Source organism: Physcomitrium patens, chromosome 14, assembly GCF_059467195.1.
Source record: "Physcomitrium patens ecotype Gransden chromosome 14, ASM5946719v1, whole genome shotgun sequence".
NCBI lineage: Eukaryota > Viridiplantae > Streptophyta > Bryopsida > Funariales > Funariaceae > Physcomitrium > Physcomitrium patens.
The window spans coordinates 13,297,607-13,323,229 of NC_143423.1; the positions used below are offsets into that span (position 1 = coordinate 13,297,607).

A 25,623-nucleotide genomic window follows, 5' to 3' on the forward strand; every position below is an offset into this window, starting at 1 on the left:
TCAATTCTATTGGGATTTAACGGACGATGTGAAGGATTTGCTGTTAACTCTTTCTGATCCGCAAACGCTCAACGAAGCTATTAGCCAAGCTGTGAAGTGCGATAACCGCCTATTCCAACGCTGCCAAGACCAACATTCAAAACAACATATGGTTTGCCACGCCCTAACTATGTTGACAAGCAACGTGAATTCACATTCAGAGATAGAAGACATGCAAATTGATGCGGTATGTGTCAAATCCCTTACTCTAGAAGAAAAAAAGCGGCGTATGGAGGAAGGTCTATGCTTGTATTATGGTGAAGAAGGCCACAAAGTTGGAAACTACCCCAAGAAGTAAAATTGACGTATTATCAGGACTAGGGGTACATTTGTTCAGGAAAACGAGGATGCCTAGCCACGATAGGAACCGTGCAGCTAGACAGTGAAATATCGCAACAACAACCAAGTTCCTTTCTTTCCGCTCAACTTGTCCTTTGCTTTACAATCCCTTTGTTTATTGGCCCTCACAAACTGAGAACCTTAGCATTATTAGATTCAGGAGCATCTGCTTCTTTCTTAGATGAAGAATTTAGGAAGCGTCATAAGATCCCTTTAGTACAAAAATCCAAACCTATTCACGTTGAGGTCATAGATGGACGACCTTTATTATCTGGTAGTATCACCCATGAATCTGAACCTATAGAAGTGACGTTTAAGGGCCATAGTAGTCATATTATTTTCAATATTATTAGAACCCCATCAAATCTTGTTATTCTTAGTCTTTCCTAGTTAGAAAAGCATAACCCATCCATAGATTGGAGGTTGCGAAAGATGAACTTTCCCACAAAACCACCCAAGAGCAAGTCTAGTAGGAAATCCTGAATAGAGAAATCCTTATTCATTTGAGCAAGGGCGTTTATAAGATCGTCCAAGAAAGGCACAATGTTTGTCATTTATGCGGCTCCAACTACCGAGGAGAAGATCTCGACAGCAAGTATACTTGAGCAATATAAGGATTTTAAAGACGTGTTTCAAAAGAAGAATGCCGACATGCTACTGGAACACCGACCACATGATTGCGCCATAGACTTATAGGAAGGAGCACAACCACCTTTTGGCCCAATCTATAATCTATCGCAGACGGAGTTGGCGGAATTGCAAAAGTACATCTACGAGAATCAAGCCAAGAACTTCATCTGTGATTCAAAATTGTCAACTGGAGCACCCATCTTATTTGTGAAGAAGAAAGATGGCTTGTTGTGGATGTGCGTGGACTATCGAGGCCTCAACAAGGTAACAAAGAAGAATCGTTACCCGTTACCCTTGATTTTTGGTCTCTTAGAACAACTTGGACGTGCAAGGATCTTTACAAAAATTGATCTAAGGGGAGCTTACAACCTCATACGAATCAAGGAAGGAGATGAGTAGAAGACAACATTCCGTATAAGGTATGGCCATTTTGAGTATAATGTCATGCCTTTTGGTCTTACCAATGCTCCAGCGGTCTTTCAACATATGATGAATGATATTTTTTGAGAGCACCTTGACGATTTTGTTGTCATCTATTTGGATGATATTTTGATATTCTCCAAAAACGAGGAAGAGCATGAAAAGCACGTTCGTTTGGTCTTAGAGAAACTATGCGAGCGAGGATTATATACCAAGTTGGAGAAGTTTTTATTTCACCAAATAGAGATGGAGTTTTTGGAGTTTGTTGCGACTATGAAAGGCTTGAAGATGGACCCAAAGAAGGTGGAAGCAATCGTGTCCTAGGAGGTTCCGAAGACAGTCAGAGACGTACAATGCTTTCTTGGTTTTTCCAACTTCTATCAAATCTTCATCAAAAATTATTCTCAAGTTGCTGCTCCTCTCACTCGGTTGACATGTAAGGATAAGTTGGAATGGGGACCTCTAACAGAGAAGGCGTTTCAAGTCCTGAAGACCGCATTTATTATGGCTCCAAACTTGGTACATCCAGACTTTACAAAGGCCTTTTATTTAGAAACTGATGCTTCGGATTTTGCTTTGAGAGCTGTACTTTCACAAATGAGAGAAGACAAGAAGCTCGATCTGGTTGCATTCTATTCTCAAAAGTTCTCTGCTGCTGAAATCAATTATGAGATCCATGATAAGGAACTTCTTGCTATAGTGGATTCTTTCCAAGAATGGCGTCACTTTCTTAAAGGAGCTGCACACCTAGTGACCATATACACAAATCACAAGAATTTGGAGTATTTCATATCAGCTCGAGTTCTAAATCGACGTCAAGCTCGGTAGAGTATGTCGCTATCTAGGTTCGATTTTGTTATCACTTATCGACCTGGAAAGCAGCAAGGACTATTTGATGCCTTATTGAGGAGATTGTATCTTGTACCAAAGGCTAGAGAAGCAGCGTTTGATCAACAATGTACGACGTTGTTGAAGCCAGAGCAATTTTGACTTTGTGCTACTATTCTGCCAATTGATGCAGACTTCCTGAATCAGGTACCTGCCGTGACCATTGAAGATTCAGTAGCCATTGATATCAAGCAACATGCCAATGATGACAAGTTCAAGGTGGAGGGAGATCTTTTATACTTTGAAGAACAGTTGTATATCCCAAAAGGACCAACATGACTCCGAGTTCTTCAATCTCGCCATGATTTTCCAGCTGCGGGACATTTTAGATTCAACAAGACCTTGGAGCTTATTTCTCGAGATTTTTGGTGGCCCCAAATGTAGAAGGATGTGAAAGATTTTGTCCTCTCCTACGACATCTGTTCAAGATCCAAGAATCCTCGGCATCGCCTTTATGGACTCCTACAGCCATTGTCGATTCCATGTCGACCATGGTCTTCAGTTTCCATGGACTTCATCACGGACCTGCGATCATCGAACTCATTTGACAGCATCTTTGTCGTGGTAGATCGGCTTACAAAGATAGCGCACTTTGTCCCTTGCAAGAAGACATCATCCAGTGAAGTCACAGCAAGGCTCTTTCTCGATAATGTGTATCAATATTATGGACTACTATATGATATCATATCAGATCGAAGAACCCAGTTCGTATCAAAGTGTTGGAGATCTCTCTTTGAGATACTGAAGGTAGATATCAAGCATTCTTCGGCTTTTCATCCTCAAACTGACGGCCAAACAGAACATGTGAATTGAGTCTTGGAACAATACTTACGATGCAGCATCAACTATCAGCAAGACGATTAGACCACATATGTGTCGCTAGCCGAGTTTGCATATAACAACACCCTCCATGCGTTGACTCAATACACACCATTCTTTTCTAACTATGGGTATCATCCAAAGCTTGATTTATTGAGTCCGTCAACAAATAACAATCCAGCAGCTGAAGGATTTGCGAAACAACTATCAAAGCTTCAAAATACATTGAAGCTTCAATTACAATCCACTCAAGAATTCTACAAGGCATCTGTAGATAGATTTCAGAATCAAGCACCTATTTTCAAAATTCGAGATAAAGCATGGCTTCTTCGACAGAATATCAAGACCAAGCGACCATATGATAAGTTGGACTATCGAAGATTGGGACCATTTGTCATTCAGAAGCAAATCAATCCAGTGGCATACCGTCTGGAATTACCGGCTTCTATGAAGATACATCCAATCTTTTATGTTTCTCTGTTGGAGCCTTATCAAGAGTCGTCTTTTCTTGGAAGAGTGCAATGTCCACCACCTAGTATTGAGATTGAGAACCACGAGGAATACGAGGTTGAAAAGGTGCTAGATTCATGGCGAAGGTGGAACAAGTTGGAGTATCTTGTTCATTGGAGCGGCTATGACATTAATGAGCAAACGTGGGAGCCAGCTAAAAATCTCGCCAATGCACCGCAAAAGATACATGACTTTCATCAACAACATCTTCATAAACCTAAGCTGGTTTGACGATAGCTTCCTTCTAAAGCTTGCTTACCCAAGAATATAAGAAAGGGGGAGAGCACCACCAAAATTTGTAATTGATGTAGTTATTTTTTCCAAGATAAAGTAGAACTTTTTCAGTAGCCATAGTTTGGTCTTCTGATATGGATAGCCAAGAGATAGATACTATACCAATCAGATTATCTCAACCGACTAGCTCACGAAGGTCACCTCGAGATGAAGAACCGCCTATACCACGACGACGACGGAGGATACTGAGTAACCAATCACTGGTGATTATATTTGAGTCTGAGCCTGCTTACAATGGTCAGCCAGAAGGCATGTTTGCAGGACATTTTCACAATGAGAACACGGAAGTTCATGCTTGGTCAGAAGTTGAAAGAGTGGACCACTACCGTTGGCTTCAAGGGCCGATGAACCACTTACCTTGTGAACAACAGTTGGAGTTCATAGCAGACGTTATGCGACAGATCTTTATTTTCTTATATTGGTAGTAATTAACAACATTGCTTCTCAGAGACCTCGAAGCTAAAGGAGGGGGTGATGTTAGGGACATAGTCTTTAGAACCTTCTAGAGACAAGTTTCTAGAACCTTCTAGAAGCAAGTCTCTGGAACCTTCTAGAAGCTTCTTAGTTAGTAGAAGATGTTAGAGATATAGTCCTTAGAACCTTCTAGAGACAAGTTTCTAGAATCGTCTAGAAGTAAGTCTCTGGAACCTTCTAGAAGCTTTCTAATTGATAGAAGTTGCTTGAGAAGCTTCCTAAATAGGAGTATATATTGGAATCAAGGCTGAAGAGTTCTTCAGTCTCGACAACACATCTCTTGGAGCTCTAGCTCACGTCTCTGGTGTTGTTCTTGTATTCTTCTTGAACTTCTTGTTAGACCTCGAGTCTGTATTTTTGTGTCTGTGACATATGCCTTATAATCATATATTTTGACTTTGATATTGAAAAAGCTTTGAGCATGTTACTTTAGAGACATTTTTTTTTCATGCTTCTGGTGCCAAACACCATAGTATCTATTCCATTAAGCAAATAATTTAACTATTGAATAAAGCTTGAGATTTTTTTTTTCTAAATACTTGTATTATTTGATTTCTTTTTTTATGGCATTAGAGATAGCTTAACTTATGGTATTTAGATGCTTCAATTATTTTTAAAGGTTATTTATTATGCATTCTTATTTGATTTTTTATTGCATACTTAATGATGGTTCATAGCACTTAATTCTTTATGTACGAAAATTTTAATTTGTACAATATAAGAGAGCAAATAGAAGCAAGAAGAAGCATTATACACAAATAATGTCTAATATGACAAATATAAGCAATTTCAAGTCTTGGAATACTATGCATTTGGTTGATGCTTCATAGTTGTGTAGATAAATTAAGAACATGTAATTGAGATATGTATGGCATTGGAAAAATATTCCTATGGAAGTTCAAAAGTCTTTTTGAAGTTTTTGTTCTTATAGAAATGCATCAAAAATATATGTAAGTATGCTTATTAAAGCTGCAATTGCTTGCAATATTTCTTTGTAATATAACAAGATACTTTTGTGTTATTTATGTTTTATTGCAACATCTTGCTCTAAAAGAAGATCTATAGTAGAAGCCATACTTTTAAGGTCTATGTATTATTAGATAAATAAGCACATAGGTATTATAGATAGATATATTTATCTAAATTAAAAGAATTAAATTAAAATAAGTAAAAATAAATAAATTTTATAATATCTTATAAAGAAGCTTCATAGATATAGATTGGAATTTTTATGTATTTGTAGATAATTTTTTGGTTGAAAACTTAGCCAAAAAGTTAAGCATGTATTACACATATTAGTGACTTGTGGTACAAATTGGCCATGTGGCACAAATATAGGAAACTTATCTTGTAATTTAGGCATATATCAAAAGTCCTATTGAACATTGCTATACAACTCTTAGTAAAATATTATATATGAAAGCAAGAGTAAGGTCTTCTTCACTCTTATTGATACCTATTTTTATTCTTTTTTTTTTCAAGAGCTTCTAGTCTTCTTTTCTTTAATAATAGCCATTATAGTTCTAATATTATATTATCTTTGAATAAATACTTATTTTTTTCAAGTAACATAAGAATGTATATCTTTTTATTCTTTGTAATTCATAACTTTGACAGTTTGATAAAAGTGTTAATTTACTACTTTTTTTGTTTTAGAAGTAAGTAGATTACTTCATTTTTTTGTTGTATTTTAAATATTATAAAATATCCATCTTTAAATCATTTTTTTTATTTATATTGTCTTTTTTTTTTAAAATGATTGTTTGTCTTTGTAAAAAAATTATTTGATATTAGAGGTTGAAAAATATCCTTGTCTAATTTGACTTGAAGATTTGTTAAATTTGTTTAACATAAATATGAAGAGAAAAATTATAGATGCCATATTTAGCAAAATTAAGATAAGTTTTGTAATTATTGTAGATCTTTATAAGCTTGTCAAAACTCTTAAGGTCAAAATTTTATATATTGCCAATCTCAACCATAGATGTATTATTTCAATGCCTATAGAAGAAGTTAGCAATAAGATTTAAAGTATGTAATAAAAAGTTGTGTAATTGAAAGAAGAAAATAGATCAATGTCATAACTTAATCTAAAAAGTCTTGCTACTATAAGTATAAGTGAAGCTAGTATTAATATAATTAAAAATTTTAATGAAACAAGATCAAATTTTTTATAATAAGTCAAGATATATCTAAGATTACAATCTTTTCAATATCACAATGAATTTACTCAAATTAGATTTATAACCATATCTCTATTAGATTGTACTCTTTTTTCATTTGTTTCTTTAATAGAAAAGTATATACAAATTTTGTATAACTTAAATTTATTTTTAAAAGTATTTAAAGTTACATTTAGAAAAAAAAAATGATTGAAAAAAGATAATAAAGACAAAAATCCTATCTTTACAAGAAATATCATGATTTGCTATCATATACACTATTAAATTCCAAAACCTTACTTACAACATAGATTAGAATAATAAAGGCTTTATCAATAAATTTTGATATAGATTAAAGGATAATAATAAAGACTTATTATTGACAATGTTGAAAGTAAATTTATTAGAATAATTTATATCTCAAGCCATTGCAAGCAATAATTAAAATTTTGAAAGATGCCAAGAATAAAGATTTGGTTAGAAAAGAATATTTTAAGTCATGAAAATAATTCCTAAATTTTCAAAAACTTATTTATTAAAGCTTGAGCATATATAAATTAATATGGTATATTTTAAATCTCTCATTAAGAAGAAAAAAAATTCAATGTTAATAAGAAGGATTGTACTTATATTATGGAGAATCTAAGCACATTGCTCAATATTATCAAAGAAATAATACAATCATGAAATCAAGAGCATGGTTGTCAAAAAAAATAATGTGTTGAAAAATAAGTTTTTTCAATTATAATAAGGACCACATAGCTAGAATCTTGTACAATACTTAATAAAGGTCTTATTTTCTCTTCAACTCCCACACCTAACTTTATAATAGATCTTTTTTTATAACCAAAAAATTACAAAGGCTTTGTCTTATTACATTCAAGAGCCTTAACTTGTTTCATAGAGAAATATTTTGTTAAAAAATAGAAAATAACTTTAGTTAAAGAAACTAAGCTTGTGCATATAAAAGTCATAGACGGTCATTTGTTGTTTTTACAAGATGTTATTTATAAAAATATTTTTATAGATATAGAAACTAATAATCATAATAGCTTAATAATATTTTAGATCTATTATAGCTAAAAAAGTGTAATAATAAAATAGATTAGATTTCTTGTAATCTTAATTTTTTTAATAGTAGAATAGACTTTTATTATCAAGATAGAAAATTATAAATTTAATTAAATCAAACTCTTATAGATAGGTTCAAGAGCTTTCATATATATTATAAAAAAATGGTCATCTTTTGTTATTTATATTACATCCATTTCTTATGATAAAAAGATTTTAAGAAACATTTTGAGTTAACATAAGAATTATTAAGACGTTTTTAAGAAAACAAAATGTAAATATTTTTTTAATATATTATACTTTAGATTTCTTAATTGATCTTATAGAAAGAATTCAATTGCCATTTTGATAAATCTATAACTTATTACTAAACAAGTTGGCTATATTCAAAGTTTATATTGATAAAAACTTGGCTAAGAATTTTATAACCTATTTGAAATCTTTAGCAAGAAATTTTATTTTATATGAAAAAAAAATAAAAAATCTCTATAGATTTGTAAAAATTATCAATGACTCAATGAAATCACCATCAAAAATAGATATTCTTTATATTTTATATTATAATTTTTTGATCAATTAAATCAAGTCAAGATCTATAAAAAAAAATATATCTAAGAGAAGTCTACAATTTGGTACATATCAAATAAAGAGATAAATAGAAGATTATATTTTAAACTATGTGTGGACATTTCAAATATAATGTCATGCCTTTCGAATTCACAAATGCAGTAGTTGATTTATAACGATTAATAAATGGTTTTTTTTATAGAATTATCAAATAATTTTTTTATTTGATATCTAAAAAATATTTTAATTTACTCCAAAAATATAGAAGAGCATAAATTTTATATTTTTTATATATTAAAAGAACTTCAAGATATAGAATTATATGCAAAGATAGAAAAGTAAATATTTCATACAACTAAAGTTGATTCTTTAGGATACATCATTTCAAATAATGATCTTACGATAGATCTTTAAAAAAAAATTAACTATCATAGGTTAGAAGATTTTAGGATTAGTCACAAATGTCTAATTTTTAATTTTTTTTTAAATTATTATTAAATCATTATAAAGATTTTTTTTTAATTTATAGATTTATTTACATTTTAACTTTTAAAGACAAACTTGAATGGAATAAAGAAGTTAAAGCACCATTTGAACCTTTAAAGATAACTGTTAATTTTGCATCAATATTATGTTGCATTGATGTTTCTAACGTATTTTTTTATGGAAAAAAACAAATAATACTTTGCCTTAAGTGTAATATTGTCACAAATGTGAATAATTGACAAACTTCATCTAATAGCTTTTCATTCAAGAAATATTTTAGCAATTGAGATTAATTAAAAAAAAATTATAATAAAGAACTTCTTGTAATTATGGATTCATTTCAAGAATGATACTATTATTTAGAATATGCTTCTAGTCTAATGATTATTTATACAGATGACAAGATCCTCAAGTATTTTATATTAGCACATGCTTAAAGTGTTGCCAAGTCCATTGGAGCATGTATTTGTCAAGACTTGAATTCGTAATCACTTCTCAATTAGAAAAAAAAATAAGATTAGTTAAATGTCTTTTTTAGACATTCTTATTTTGCATCAAAAAAAGTAATGGAGTTTTTGATTAATAATAAACTATATTTTTAAAGTCAAAGAAATTTTATCTTTAAATAATGAGATTAATATGGATTATTGATTCAAAATTTATCAAGCAAGTTCAATCAAGTATATCTTTTGATCCTCTTATTCATGATATTAAGAACAATATATTATGATACTTCTAAGTTTTAATTCAAAAAAAATCTTCTATATTTTAAGAGATGCTAATATATTCCAAAAGATGAAGTATAATTATGTATTCTTCAAACTCGTAACAATTTTCTAACTACAAGAAATTTTAGATACAACAAGATCTTTAAGTCATGCAAGCTATTAAAAACTTTATACAATCACGTGGTGTTTGTATAAGATCAAAAACTCCTTGTCATTGACCTTATGAACTTAGATAATTGAAATATTGAGTTAGTATTATAGAATGGACTTAATAAAGACAAAAAAAATATCATATAATAGAAATTATTGAGTTCTAAAAGGATTATTGTATATTTTAATTTTAATTAGAAGTATATTATTTTTAAAATATCAAATACAAAGAATAAATTTTCTAATTTACATGATAATTAAGGTTTAAATTAAAATAAAATATCTAATGGATTTTCTATTTTATTGAAAAATTGGATAAATTACAAAATAGGATGGAGTTGGGTCCATTGCTCCGTTGCCTTCATTCCATATATGGATGGACACATATGGATGAGGGGAGATGGATGACGTGAAATACGAATGTGGTTCATCCATCCAAATGCGTCATAGACGCCTTGAAGAAACCCTAAATGGCCGCCAGCACTCTGCGGTTATCCATCGTTGTGTGCTGCTGCTGCTGTTCTTAGCGATCGAAAAGTCTTGTGCAGTTGAACGATCGAAGCAAACAGACATGGCGAAGGTGGAGCCGGTCGGAGGGAAGAAGCTGATCAAGGAGTGGCCGACATGGATCCTGAAGAAGGCAAAGACGGTGACTCACTACGGGTTCATTCCGCTTATCATTTTCATTGGCATGAACACGGAGCCCAAACCCCAGCTTTCGCAGCTCTTGAGCCCTGTCTGAGGGTCGCCGATGCTGCCTTGAGTTGTAATGAAAGCCATGAATAGAACACATTTTTTATGATTGAGCACTGTCGCTTTTCCTCTCATCAGTTCGTTATAGTTAGGTTGGTGGGTGTGTTCTAACTGCGGAGTGCAATCGAGCTAATCTTTCGGGATTGAAATTCAAACTTTTTTATGATAGGCAAGGAAATTTGTGTCTCCGAAATGATATGTATACTTTGGAGTATTTTGAAGAGCTTTTGAGGGTCTTCGGGATTTATGTCTGAGTGTGATTCCATGTTATTGATCCCAAGCATTGTGCGATTATTTATTGTTTATTTGCGATTGACGTATTGATACTAGGTTTGTGCCTAATGTTGTCTTTTCAATTCATTTGCGCCTCGCCATCACATACCCTCTTTTCACCTTTACAACGAAGAGGCTGGCAGAAACATCACGAGGTTTTACACAATTATTTAGTCCCTCTGATGAAGTTGTTCCTTTATGCTCATAATTGAAGTGATATTTATTTGGGCTTGTTATTGGCATTCTCTCCACGAATGATTGTGTCGATTCTTTTGCTTATCTGTTCTGCTAATTAAGTTGATCAATCAGGCTCGGCTTTGCACACAAGAACCACCAGTTGCAAGCAGTGGCCTTTGTTTCATGCCAAGTTAATGTGTTACATTGTTCTAATCTTAACCAAAATCAGGTTTTTCATGTCGGTGAACAAATTACTGTTCTTCGTGAAAGTATCTTGCTATTCGAGATTTGTTGCACGCAAAGCAGATAAACCCTCTAAACTGCAGTAGGAGCTTTTTGTCGAGGCAGGTGCTGTTCGAGCGTTCGGTATTCGATTCGAACGTTGAGCTTAACGTCGGAGAGTTTTATAAGAATGTGTATGCTTTGTTCGTACACAGACTGCCTTGATCGCTGTGCATATAATTTACGAAACTCAAAATACGTACATATTATTCACACAACTGAGGGTTATGTAGTTCTACAAAATGCATGGGAGAGTGGATATGAAAATCCTTGATAGAGATAAATTTGTGGAATTGTTTTCCACGCATGCATTTGCAACCAATGAAGCTTGTTGTGTTAACCTGTGCGTAGTGTGCGAGCTTCGGATCCTTTCCTGCTGCGAGGGCAAGTGGTTCTTGCAGCTCTTACTACAACTGTTGCAAGGTCACCATCTAGTGTTTGAATCCATCCTAGCACAGACGTTACTGCACTGTGCATGACGCAAGTTTTTGACTGCTTAGTTGTATACAACAACACGCATGTACAAGTCAGTTTAGTAAATAGACATATTCCATTCTGCATTGTATATCAAGTTAGAGTGCTAAATGCTCTTTTGTTTATTAATATGTTAGTAATTCTTTTCAGCTGTTTCAAGTAGATTCCAAAATGCTCGTTATGATTTGACGCTACTGGTACTAATACTGTATTTTTGAGCACATGTGAACGCAACATGTACAGTGCAATTCCCATGAGCTTTGTTAGGTGGGCAAGCTAACCAGCGCTTTTGTGTCTACTCAACACCCAATTGGATTAAGCTTTACCAGGCCGATGCAAACCTTATGCAAGCACTATGCAGGTGATGTGAAGTTCGTTCATGCCTGGGATTCAAAAGGGTCTTGGAATAGAATCTCAAGGGTAGATTTCTTGTTGGGTTTGAGAATATTAGGGAACAATTCTGATACTAGAGAATGCCACGACATTGTAGAGTATACTTTCAAAATATTTCCCCAGTTTGCAAGAAATCCTTGCTGCCTTTTGCGTCTGTCCTGAGTTGAATTTCGCAATAAATAAATCATGGAATCAAAAGATTGTGGATGCAATGAACAACCATGAAAATGACATTCATGTATGTGTATTTGTGTATACATATATTTGAAAATCAATCTTTTGAGTGTCAATCATACTCTAAATAATTAAGTAAATTTTATTATTCAACAAAAATATGAACAGTAAGTAATATGAATATAGTCAAAACATATAACTAACATTTTTTAGGATTTAACTATATGAATTTTTCATCTAAGAAAAAAAATAGGCATAATACACAAATTTGCAAAAACATTACAGTTTATGATTTCATTTTCTTTGATTTTTTTATTCTTACTTACTTAAATTCTATGTAATAACTCCAACCAAAATTATGTTTAATATATCAGCAATTATCCTTGTAACTTTGACACAAAAGAACTTAGTTGTAAAGCAATTATGGCAGCTCAGCAGACAAAGGTGGGGTGGGGGAGTGAGAGCAGTGATGGGAGCAATTACCATGTACCATAGAACTCAATCACTTCATATAGACTATGCATGCATAACTACCAAGGATGCTTTTGCATGCAAAGAAGAGTTTATTTTAAGATAATTTTAATGTATAGGAACATTTTTACATAAATCATCTATCTTGTGGTGCATTTTTTTCTTAATGATTTAAGTTTTTCAGAATTGATGCTAATTATTACATTATGTTCAATTTTTACAACTAAGTTTAGGAATCTTATTAATCAGGTAACAAACACACAACAAAGGTAAATGGCTATATGTATATTTATATATTGATTGTGCAATTTGCATTTAATTGTATAGATATTATATAATTTGTTGCAAAAATGTTGATGTAAAGATGTCTATAATTGCTTTGCAAGTAAGTTCAAGATCTTATTATTCTTGATATACATAAGATATAAATGTGTATTAATTTTTTTGATATATTATAAAAATATTTTTAATAATAGTGAAAAAAAAAGTTCTAAAAAAAGTCTTAATCACATATGTTTATATATATATATATATATATATGTATATATTCACATTTACATGGTATAATATGATGTTAAAAAAAATTAAAATTATTTTAGTATCCTTTCTTGGTTATTTTGGTACCCCTAATATTACTCATTTGGATTGTTCAAGAACATAAAATGTTTTGTCATCACTTGTCCTCATGTCATCCACTCTCAAAAAACTCTAAAGAATACCAAAATAGTCAAAGTAAGATATTATATTAACCAAGGAGAAACACCTAAATATCCATGCTCTAAAAAAGAAAAAGTAAAAGTAAAAGTAAATAGAAGAGAAAAGATTAGTTTACCAACTTACCTAAAATCAACCATTATAGGCGAAAGTGGTTGTTCATCCGAATGGATGAAAAATGGACGTTCATCATTTGTTGTACAGTAGCACCGTCACAGATTTCAGAGGCTGTGGGAAAAGCTCGGGTTCCTTTCGACTGGTGCACTCGGATATGGCGCCGTGCGGCCTCGCAAACTGCAATCAGGGACTCCGTGCGAGTACAGATATCGCGTACTTGTTGTGTCACGATCCAGGAACGTTGAAAGCCCTGGCACTTGCTGTACAGTCTGCGTTGTCAAGGAGGAGGGCAAGGGACGGCCCGACCTCTACTCGCAAGCCTATTCAACTCTCACTTTCCCCCGTCGCTTTGGCTTCTTTTTGGACCTACGTTACGTTTTTCCGCAGATACTGACGATGGGAGCTCAGAATCATGCAGCCTGGGCGAACCGCACGGGCTGCTTGTCTCACTCCGGAGCGGCTAGCTGGGAATGCAAGGCGGCCACGAAGGCAAAGCTGGTGATGAGCAGTCATTCGGGTGCTCTGAAGCCGTTGCAATTTCCCAAGACGTCGTCGTCTTCTTCGTTATCGCGAATTACCACAATACAACCGCAATTCTCATCTCAACAATGGAAAACGTCGAGTAAAGTCGCATTTATGCTCTTGTTGAGAGGTTGATTTTCCTTCTTTTTTGCATCAAATTGATCGTTCAGCGTAGGGCCGTTTCTTAGCTAGAGAAGTGTCAGTCCGTTCACACGGTGTGTACGATTAACCTTCTCTTTCAATATTCGGAATGGCTACGATTAGGTGGAACAGCAGCACAGGGATGCGTCGGCAATTGTAACCTCCGCTCACCTGGAAATCTGTGATCCATTCTTATTCAAAACCTTTGCTCCCTATTGTTGGGCAAATTAGAGTGTGATAAACATAGTATACCACGACCTGGACGTGTGCGTAGTTGGCAGCTGCGGCCTTGCTCCTTGCATTTGATCAAAACTGGCTGGTACTGGAAAGTAATATATAAGAATTTGATATAATTCGTTATGACTGACTGCGATAAGCTTGCGGTTGGATCCAACTGAACTCGGGGTCGTACATACATTGTCGGCAAATTTGATATCGTATATTTGAAGAATCTACTGACTACTTTTGTCTTCAGACTTGCGCTATTCACTCCACTTCCATTGTATTGAAGAATGTGGTCCATGACCAAGAGTATAGCGCCGTGTTTATCTTAGTTGTTTCATCCTAACCACCGTCCTAGTCCCAAAGCCACTATCTGTGGTTGGGCGAAGGTACCAGGAAATTAAGAGTTACTAAAGTCACTCTGAAGGAGAGTAACCCTCTGCCATTGTCGGAAAGCTTGCAGGCGCGCTTCGAAGATGTTTTGAATGTTCATTTATTTATCCTTCCATTCTTTCCCCCTATATATCTATTTATCCACATTTCATTGTTATTAATTGTATGGCTGGCAGAGCGAACATTTCTCAGGTGTTCCCATGAAACATCAGTTCAGGTAGGCAGCGACGTAGTCGTGGATGATGTGAACGATTCGCTGAAAAGGATGCGGGAACTAGTGGACATTGCAGGAGGGAAGTCAGAGGTGGTTCCTAATCCTTCTTTAAATAAATAATTTTATTTATTCCTCGCAAGTTTGACAGTTATTTATATACATTCCACTACCATTGTGCACATTGCACGATGTTCCGTGAAGCTGACTTCTGCCTGACTATGTCAACTGGAGTGAGAGCTTAGTCCATACTCTTGAACATCTAGTTGATTTCAAGGCCGTTTGTACCTTATGCGCAGGGAGTTGATGATGCATCTTTGACGCGGTTTTTAGTAGGATTTTCTATGGATGTAGAGGTGGCGGCCAAGGCATTTGCAAAGCACCAGGAGTGGGAAGCATTCATCAAGCCAAGGGGCTTCATTTCAGAAACGGAAATTCCAAATGAACTGAATGCAAAGAAGTCGTACTTGCAAGGAAGAGATAAGCAGGGGCGCCCCATCAGTGTGATTCTTGCGCGGAACCATTTCAACAACAAGGATGTTGACGAATTTCGACGTATGTCATCCAGGATGCATGTAATTCACCAGAATAATTATGGACCAAGAGAGGGAGAGAAAAAAAACCTTCTCACCGTGTGTTGAGTGTGGCTTGGTTGCAAAATGCCATGGTACCATACAAGAACTGGGATGTTAATTGCTGTATCGCTTTTCTGCTGTATGTCTAAAGCTGACAGCTGTTCGTGACAAGAATCTTTCTTCCGCTTTATAATTTTTTGATCATGTGTGGTGAGACGTTTTTCCCCTTCATTGGTGCCATATGAGAAGACTGAACAAGTGTTCTTTCACTGCAGGTTTTATTGTTTATTCGATGGATAAAATTCTTGCATCGTAAGGTCACTTACTGAAGTTAACTAAGCGTTTCTGAAATGCACGTCTTTTCTACGAGGATAACAAATGGTGACCAATCATTGTTTCTCGTTGTAATGTCTTAACAATTTCCTCCCAGCGATGTTTTCTTTAGTTTCAAACTAAGACCTTTTAGATGTTCTGACACAGGTCGTCGACAGATGGGAAACTAAATGTAATTATTGATCTCAAGGGACTTGGATTGAAAAACTTGGACTCCAAAGCCTTCATAGAAGGTTTTGACATCTACCAGGTGAGTTCAGAACTTTCAAATGTTGTCATTTCTTGCATGTACCTGATTGTTTTAGCTTGTTCAGAGGATCATATCGGCTCTTTCCTGTCTTCTAACTTGAATTACGTACTTTGTGCAGTCACACTATCCAGAGCGTATCGAGAAATTTTACATGGTCAATGCGCCTTTCATTTTCAACGGTCTTTGGAAAGTGGTGTCTCCATTCATCAGCGAAATAACTCGCAAAAAGGTACGGTGGCCGTCCTTGTTGATTAATTCCCAAGGTGAGCTTGTTGGATATAAATTTGCGCTATTCTAATCATACGATGCTTTGTTCCAGATTGAGTTTGTTTCGAACAAGAAGGTTGAGGAAGTATTGCTTACTGTGATTGACGCTAACCAACTGCCAGTGGAATATGGAGGGAAAGCGGAGTTAGTGCTCCTTCAGGATGCTGTTGTTCCTGGCTGGCCTCCTGTGATCCTGTGAAACAGGATGTTGTCTTATAGGATTCACATCCTACCTGGACTAATAAGAAGTTTTGAATCTTAATTCTTTTGGATTAAATAGAATTGAGATTTGCATATTTTTCTATCTTGTAAGATACTTCTCTAAAATTTGATCATGATTTTTTTTAAAGTCTTATTTTTATTCTTTCACAAATTAAAGACATTGTTGACAACTTAAAGAGTTTTATTAATTTCTTTCATAGTGGATAGTTTGTATTATGGTCTAATTTGGAAATATCAATTTTTTACATAAAGGAGTATTAAAATTTGAAGTATGAACTTTGAAAGTTTGATGTTAAGATTTAAGACTATTTTGTTCTTTCTTAACTTTTCATTTATATGTTATTAAAAATAGTATCAAAATGGCTTGTACATTTCTAATCTCTCATAAATTATTTTTTAATATTTTTATTTTTAATTTTATTTTATAATTCAAAAGTGTAATTAGTTATAATAAAACTCATAAAAGATAATAGGAAAGTAAAAATTCAAAAAGTGATGGAAAGAGGGAAAAAAAAAAGTTTTGGTTATGATTCAGATATTTCTTGAAGAAAATAAAAGTAAATGGGAAGAAGTAAGAGATATTTTAAAATTCTCATGGCAAAAAATTTGGTTTAGTAAAGAGTTTTCAGTGTTGCATAAAATATGGATGAAATATAACAAGTATTGTATAACACATCTTGGACATTGTATATCGTCTCAATATAGAAGACAAAGTTAAAATTTTGTTGAGCATCCTACCAAATAGTGAGTATTATAAGTTCATATATATATATATATATATATATATGCACATACAATATTAAATTACAGTTATAATTTGATAGCAATTAGAAAAAATGAACCAATATCTTGAAAAAATCCAATAAAAAAATGATATTTTCCTATAATATAGATAAGGAGATATAAGACATAATCACTCTTTAAGAAAACAATCATAGTCTTACTTTGCCCCTATTGAATAGAATATATATATACATATATATATACAAGTCTTTTCTATTGCATGCACAAATTATACTTATAAAGAGATCTAAATTTAGGATCTCACCAAAACAAGCACTTTTCATGTATATATTATATTATATTATTTTTCTTCATTTAATGTTATCATCTACCTAGCCTACAAAAAAATACTAATTATGTAATATTCATCATCATTTGTTTCTTTCAAAACCAACCTTCTATGTAAGATTGACAATTTTTTTTAATCAAAGCTCATCATTCTTCTTACTTTAAATTAAAAGTAAAAAGAGGAGCAAAAGCACTAGCTTTTTTATTTGTCCACTTACACCTTCAAAAATTATGTTTTCTAACCAATTATCATGGTTTTTGACCACCTACTATATATATATATATATATATATATATATATATATATAAACCACAAAATATTAGATATTATGTTCTTATACATTGTATGTTAGAACACATTTTAATTTTGTTAAAAAAATCAATATAATAAATGACTTATGAAAAGATAAAATCTTAAATATAAAAATATGGTTATTAAAATAACTTATTTCTATCATATGTGGTTTTAAAAAAAATTATTTTTTCAAAATACAAATGTATTTTGGATATTTAATATTTCATAACTAATATTTCTTGCTTATTTTAAAATAATTGCTAGAATGGAAGTTATTCCTAGGTTGTAAATTAGTAACTTCATTTTTTGCATAATTTCTTTAAAAAAAAAAGAAAAAGAAAAAAGAAAAAAGAGTTTAAATTCTATGATTCAAGTTAAGAATTTTCAGCCTTCTAGATCTTCCATTCTTTAAGATGAAGTACAAATCAGCTTGTGCAAGGGCCTTCATAATTCAGCAAGTTTGTGAAGATAAGTCGCCACTTTTCATGCATTCTATAGAACATACTGTAATAGTTAGCCAAGGATATGTTACTCTACTTGTTTTGGAGCATAATTTTTATAATCAATCATAAGTTGCAAATTTCTACATAATTCAATCCTCTTTCGCATCTTACACTCATTTTTACAACATATTTATGACCCTCAAGAGATTAAAAGCTTTGATACTTTTACAGTTTATACATGATGTCATTGTAAACAACAAACTATCTTACATGAAGAGACCTTTCTTGGTGAGTCAAACTCACTACTAGTTTCAACACATCCGATTTTGAATAAAAAGAATAGATAATCCACACATTTTATCATAACCGAATTCATAACTCCAATGTTATTTGTAGAGTAAACGTGTAAGTTTGATAAGATAGGAGACTTCACCACAGATGTAAATCAAAAGAAGTTGCCCTTGAACTCAACAGGATCTACCAGCACACTTCAAAAAATGAAACAATTCATCCATTCCTGCAAAATAATATAAGGCAAAGGTGACATATTTCAACTGAAGATCACATCCTACATAGGGTCATCACCACATTAAAGTCGTCAACAATTTAAGTGAGAAAAAATCCAAAATCAGCAAACAAGAAACACATGCATGCAACATTTTAGTCACTTTGGTACTTCCAAAGGTATCAATGATTGTGAAGTAAAAAAGGTAGAAAGAGACAAACAAAAAACCCTCCTGCCTTTACTATACATATCTTAGGCACCCTACATCTCCTACATGCTCTTTTGTTACTCAAATCACGTAGAAACAATAAAATTTCATGACCCTACATAAATTATAAAACCTCACATAATTTATAAAATTCTCATCCATTGAAGTTGTAAATTAAACAAGATACATTAATACAATGACTTTACTTTTAAAATAATCAAAACTACCAAACTGTTAGTTTATGTGAAATACACATGCATTAAAGTTTTAATATTATTACATAATGGTAATTCAATGTAGTAACTTTTCCATATCTTGTTATCCAAATCTATCAATCTAGACAAATGTGTTTGGCTCAGTAATGGAGCAGACAATGCAGGAAATGATGTGGTGATGTACCTTTGGACATACACAACTCTTATGAAATGATTAACACAAAAGAGCTTCCAATAAAACTTCTACTAATAAAACAACACATGATGTCATATCAGATAACTTCAATTCGGTGGAATGAAAACTGAATCGAGTTACTTTACTCCAAGAAAAAAATAACAATAAAAAAACAAGAAATAAATATAGAGTGAACTCCAACACCCAATGAGAACGACAATGACAACCGTCAGGGTATTACTCTTGCTACATCGATGACCTCAGATAAAGATACATCTGTAGTTTCTTAACAAAAAATAACTCCAGAGTCACAACCCACAGAACAATAAAAAATTATGAGATATATCCACGTATTTAAATATAAAGCTCAATTGCTTGACAAATATAGGTATGTACATAGACATAATTTTATTCAGAACAATGAATTTCTGATGTACAAGACTAAACTACCAAGACCATCTTAGAGGGACATGGTCAACCTACACCTGAAAAATGGATTACCATCGTACAGGAAGCAACAAACCAGCTTCAAGAAGACTTGGGCAATGACTGAATAAAACCGTTATATGACATCTCCAGATCAAAGGACAACTGTCTTGCCTGTTCTTGAGTAAGTTCTTCAGATGCACTCATTCTGTTCAATCTTGCTATCCACTCCTTCACCTTCACCTTCCCCACAAAATCGGGGGACAACTGTGGAACCTTGCTCAATGCCAGAATCAGGTCGTTCATCATAGGGTGAACCTGAATCATACACACAAGTTTGTGTGAACATGATGCATCTCAGGTCTCTATCAAATATCCGGCATTTTCTGACACCGGGGACTACTTAGTTAATTACAGCTACACAAACTTCTTCTTACAGTCTAGAGAACATTATTTCATTGTGGCTAAAGAAAATAGCCCTAAGTTGAAGGGTATCAAATATCTGATAGCCAACTAGCAGGCGTTAGCATACACTGAAAATCGCGAATCACAAATCCTCAACGAGGCCACCCTCTTCGTTAAAAGAAGTACCAGCAAGTTGTGAAATAAACAGTCACTCAAGTAGGATCTATGTTATCTACCCTTTTGTGGTGGAAATATTAGCAACGTAGGTTGACTTCATGGTATCGGTAAAGCACATAAAAAATGTCGAGTACGTAAACTCATTACCCTTCTTGATTTGCGACCCGGAGTAATTTACATTCAATAAGACGAACGGCTCTGTTGGTCGGTAATTTAGGTCTAGTGATCAATAAAGAAAAGGAAGCCTGAATTGAGTGGCAAAATTCAGCTAGTCGCTAATTAAGGCTAAAAAGTCACTGTTACGACTCGTCAACTACCTCACAATGCTGACAGAAGACCCCTAAACATTGCATATTAGTCTGATTGTTGCACAGACTACCCAGAAAATAACGTCGTCGAAAGAATTTTTCGAGTACCCGATAAGAGAAGCACAACATGACAACTCAAAAAAATTTAGAGCTTACCTACACGAAGTCTACAAACACCTAAAACAATAACAGAAATTATATTAGGAAGGCTAAGGATTTTATGAGCGTTTTTTACCTGGTCAACAGCAAGCATATTTAGTTTCAACGCATCCATGGAGGTGATAAAATACTGCACACACTCTGCGACGGCAGATGCAGTGCCAGCATCCGAGGACGTGCTTTTGTGCTCAACAGTAGCAGGAACTCCCGAGACCAACAGCCGGTTGAGAGCTGCGGGGCAATCCATCTTGTACGTTTCAGCGAACTGTTCCACATCTGGCACGATATCCTTCAACGCCGTTTTCAATGTCCGAAACTGGGCGATCAACTTGGAGCACGCTGGTTCGTACTCCTTCGCGCTCACAACGTCCCGAACATATGCCTTCTCTAGCTTCTCCGTTGTCTTAATGATTGCGAACAAATCCGCGAAGTTATCGTACATCTCTCTCTCCCGCTTGTCGTGCCATAGCCGCACTTCCCGCTGTTCCGCATACGCCATCAAACCCCACGAACCAAACACACCCTGCTTCCTCCTCGGAACACTCCAACTCTCCAGAAAATTCGACTCCAGACAGCTTCAAACGAACACCGACACACCAGCATACAAGCTCCCCGCACAATCTGAATCTCTACGCTCTTCACAATATGCAACCCTTGCTTGCGCTCGAAGCACTAGAGCTGATCTAAATCAGAGCCAACGGAGCGAATCACCTCGAAAGGCAATTTCGTCGATATGTGTGCGGGTTTCGAGGAGGAAGAGAGGCAGTCGCGCGGGCCCCGTCATTTATTGCGCGGGGCACCCGTGATTCAAATGGTGAGATCGCCAACGCTTAGTTGACAAGGAAAGGCTTTTAGGTCATAGTTTCCCTTCAGCGAAACAAGCTTTGGAAAGAACGTTCCAACATCGAACATGGGGTACAATAAAGACATAACGACATTAACATTATTAATTTGGTTTTTAGTTAATGTAAATCTTTAATCAAATCAATTAAATCTTTACAAATGCATATACATCTTGCTCCTCAACAACCAACCTCTATTGATAGTAAATCTTATCAAAATCATAAATGATTTATGTATGACTCATCCAAATTAAATATTTTATTTTAATGTTAAACAAATTTTATTTATAAGCTCATGTTTATTATTATTATTATTATATACACTTACCATTGGATTGTATTGTAGAAGCATGAATACCATTTATACTCGACAATTAATGATTATAATGTGTATATTGGAAAAAAATTAAACATATTGTGCATCATTGTGATATTATGATAATGGGAACACTAAGATGTTATATGTATTGTCAAGGTCATATAACATGTAAATAAGCTTTGGAAGGTTCTAAGAATCTCTTCTTCAAGCATAGTGCTTTAGTTGTTGGTTTAAAGAAAAAGTTTGTATTGTATTGGCAACAAATCCTATTTGCACATTAAATTAGGTGGAAAGATTATTTGATTATTTAATTGAATAAAAATTGGACTAAGATATTGGACTTAAAAAAAAATGATAATATGTAAATAAGTAAATATGAAAAAAATTGAATTAGGCTATAAGTTTGTCATTTAATTGAAAAAGCTTCATTTTCTTTTTGCTTGCAAGTAAGAATAGAAAAGCAAATACTAAGGCAAGTTTTAGAAACGTATTTTTTTTTTCTTTCTTTTCCCTTCTTCTTTTTTCTTTGTTATTATACTATTTTTTAGTTACTAAATTATAGTTTTATTATTCTATTTTTTTTTCTATTTCAAATTATCTATAGAAGTTGCCACATTGATTTCTTAATCAAATCAAGTATATCATTTAGTAATGTTACATCTTGGTAGTAGAAGATCTTTTTTCATTTACTTTTTCAATGTATCAAATTCAAATAGACCTAGAGCAATAGACAAAGACAATATTATATCTCTTAATCTTAATGCAATGCTCAAAATATTTTTGATATTGGAGAATCTTAATAAGATTAGTTACAAGGGATATATTTTTTTAAAAAAATTCTATGATTCATTCAAAAAGATTTTCAATAATCTTTTAAACCTAAAAATCAACAATTTAGGTGCTTGTTCTTAATCTCACGATGAATAGACTAAAAAAGAGCCTACGAATTTGCCATAATTCATTGGTTTAACTTCCTACCACTAGAATTGTGGAGCTTGATAATAAAGATTGGAAGTTATATCTTTTTATTTATACATGTGTCATTTTTTTTTGAGAATAAAAAAAGAATAAAAATATTAAAAAAAAAATGAAAGAGGTGATAGAAACCAAAAAAAAATGATAGAAAAAATATTAATAGAAATAACATTTGAAGTAGTTAGGATCAATCCAATTCTTCTCAAGTATAGTATCAATAGGAAAGTACAAACTTTAAACCTCTACATACAATTTTTAAGACCACTAATCTGTGGTTGACTTAGAAAGGAGTCTAATTGAGAAGGAGAAGATATATTAAATACTAAAAGGTATATCAAAGAAATTTCCGCTTATTGAATATAATTTGTTTGTAAAAAGATTATTTAAGCTAGAATCTTTTTAGTTTAAATTTTGTAGGATGTGATTTTGCTTATTTTTTAAGAAAGTATTAGAACCAATGTTTTGTGCCATGTATGTCCAAATATATGTATAGCTAAATAAGGTTTTGCCAAAGATTCTAATTAAGCAATCTAAAAATAAGACTATAATATTCAAGTGAATAATATTAAAAATATTTTTGTATTGTAATACATCACAATTAAAAGAATAAGTAAAAGAGTAGACAAAGATAAAAATATAAAATAAGTAATTAATTAAAATATATGTATATATATATTACTGGAAATCCATAACTAATATATTAAATATAATTAAATATAATTAATAATTTTATGCTATTATTTTTATAAAAAAAATACTTCTACTTATTTTGTAAATCCATAAATGGAATAAGATAGAATTGAATAGATACAAAACCAATAAAATTAGATTTAATTTGAAATTATATATTTTTTTATATGATATTTATTATAAAAAGGTTAGATTGATACTTGAAAAGGATTATTTATAAGACAATGTTGAAATCAATGTTGAAATATGACTATGAAGCTTGAAGTCTTCTAATCATGCAAAAATAATAATTTGTGAGAAGCTAATATATGGAACTATTCTAAATCCAAGTAGAATTTAAAAGATTTTTTTTCAAAGAAGACACATTAGATTTTCATGGCATAGTTAAAAAGATAGAATCAGAGTATTAGTAGCTCTAAATATATTTTATATTAGAATTATATGATAGGACAATGATTAAAAATCATAATATATAATTAAAATTGATGTAACTATATTTAATCACCTTCTTATAGATTTTATAATTCAATTTATACCATCTACAACTTAAAGATTTTATTACAAATTCAACTCTTATTATCTCAAAGATTTAATAGTTTAAGACATGATATCTTAGATAAAAGATTCATATAAATTTAGAAGTTAATTTTTAGATAAAATAAAAAAATAGTAATTTTTTACAAAGTATTATCTTAAAAAAACTAATTCCTTAAAAATTCACAAGTATTAGAATATAAAGACAAAAAAAAGTTGGCTTTTGTGACTTTACAAAAAAAATTATAAAATCAATTGGCACAAAAAGAATTAAATATGTCCAAGAATAAGAAAAAAAATTCAATGATTGAATAGAAGAAAGCTACAAAATTAAAATATTTATAAAATAGAAATTGAAAGTAAAAAAAGATATCAAATTTATTTTTAAATATAAAAAGAAATGACTTTAAAATTATAAATATATATAATTTTATAATTATAAAACCAATAAGTATTATGGATATATATATTAATCCCAATAGTTACTTATATAATTAAGTAAAATTAGGTAAATATAGATTAATTTCATGAAATCTTCTAGAGAAGTTTCTTAGAAGCTTTATAAACGCAGTTTTGATTTTAGATGTATTTATAGGATAGAAACTTAGCCAACAAGTTAACCATGTGTTGGTAGCTTGTGGAACAAGTTAATTCCATGTAGTAGCTTGTAGAACAAGCTAACTATGTGGTGCATACATGGATAACTTGCCTTCCAAGTTAAGACATGTAGTTAATAAAGCCAACATGATTTGGAGGTCCTATAGGACATTGCCTTGTAACTCCTAGTTAAGAGTATATATGGAGGCAAGAGTGAAGCCTTCTTCACTCTTATCAATGTCTTTTTAGTCCATAGTCTTATTCTAAGACTTTCTAATCTTCTTGTCTTTAGCAATAATCATTCTAATTTAATAATATATCATCTTTGAGTGACTTTCTAGTTCTTTTTAGTAATGCAAGAGTGCATTCAAGATTTTCTTTCTTTGAGATTCATATCCATGATAGTTTGACAAGAGTACTAACATACTTTTTTTGTTGTATTTTAGAAGTGAGTGAATTACTTCACTTCTATTTTTATATTTTAAAGGTTATAAACTATCTATCTTTAAATAATTTTTTTTTTTTTTTCTAACACTAATCTTTTTCTTGAAGAGAGTGAATCACCCCTCTTTGTGAAATTTTTTTATTAGTGGTTACAGATTACCTTCCTTTAATTTAACTTTTTGGATTTATTTGAGTTGTCTATGGAAGGAAAGATTATAGATACTACTCCTAACAACAACAAGAATAGATTTGTAACTATTGCAGATCTTCATGAGCTTCTCAACACTCTTAGGG

General features: G+C 32.5%; 3 protein-coding genes across 3 annotated transcripts; 2 read left to right on the forward strand and 1 right to left on the reverse strand.

The window, feature by feature from the left end:
* The first annotated feature begins 10,076 nt into the window (after window positions 1–10,076).
* LOC112291134 (mitochondrial import receptor subunit TOM7-1) lies at window positions 10,077–10,383 on the forward strand. Its single transcript, XM_024538185.3, has one exon. The coding sequence runs from the start codon at window positions 10,149–10,151 to the stop codon at window positions 10,317–10,319; it is 171 nt and encodes a 56-aa protein (XP_024393953.2). The 5' UTR covers window positions 10,077–10,148; the 3' UTR covers window positions 10,320–10,383.
* Window positions 10,384–12,526: 2,143 nt separating this feature from the next.
* Window positions 12,527–16,674, forward strand: LOC112291843 (phosphatidylinositol/phosphatidylcholine transfer protein SFH7). Its single transcript, XM_090255524.1, has 8 exons — window positions 12,527–12,552; window positions 13,507–14,057; window positions 14,860–14,987; window positions 15,194–15,449; window positions 15,745–15,781; window positions 15,950–16,052; window positions 16,171–16,281; window positions 16,372–16,674. The coding sequence occupies exons 1-8, from the start codon at window positions 12,527–12,529 to the stop codon at window positions 16,516–16,518; spliced, it is 1,359 nt and encodes a 452-aa protein (XP_090111650.1). The 3' UTR covers window positions 16,519–16,674.
* Window positions 16,675–19,786: 3,112 nt separating this feature from the next.
* Window positions 19,787–21,573, reverse strand: LOC112290972 (vacuolar protein sorting-associated protein 28 homolog 1). The gene is made up of 2 exons (XM_024537869.3): window positions 21,005–21,573; window positions 19,787–20,197 (listed from the first exon to the last, which is right to left on the reverse strand). Exons 1-2 carry the CDS (start codon window positions 21,425–21,427, stop codon window positions 19,982–19,984), a joined length of 639 nt encoding a protein of 212 aa, XP_024393637.1. The 5' UTR covers window positions 21,428–21,573; the 3' UTR covers window positions 19,787–19,981.
* Between the last annotated feature and the right edge of the window lie 4,050 nt (window positions 21,574–25,623).

Bases quoted from the DNA above. Each gene is read 5' to 3' on its own strand.
- LOC112291134 (XM_024538185.3), top strand. From the start codon at position 10,149: ATGGCGAAGGTGGAGCCGGTCGGAGGGAAGAAGCTGATCAAGGAGTGG.
- LOC112290972 (XM_024537869.3), bottom strand. From the start codon at position 21,427: ATGGCGTATGCGGAACAGCGGGAAGTGCGGCTATGGCACGACAAGCGG. The intron at 20,198-21,004 runs GTAAAAAACGCT...TGTATGATTCAG, and splicing joins ATATGCTTGCTGTTGACCAG to GTTCACCCTATGATGAACGA.
- LOC112291843 (XM_090255524.1), top strand. From the start codon at position 12,527: ATGGCAGCTCAGCAGACAAAGGTGGG. The intron at 15,782-15,949 runs GTAAGGTCACTT...GTTCTGACACAG, and splicing joins ATGGATAAAATTCTTGCATC to GTCGTCGACAGATGGGAAAC. The intron at 16,282-16,371 runs GTACGGTGGCCG...GCTTTGTTCCAG, and splicing joins GCGAAATAACTCGCAAAAAG to ATTGAGTTTGTTTCGAACAA.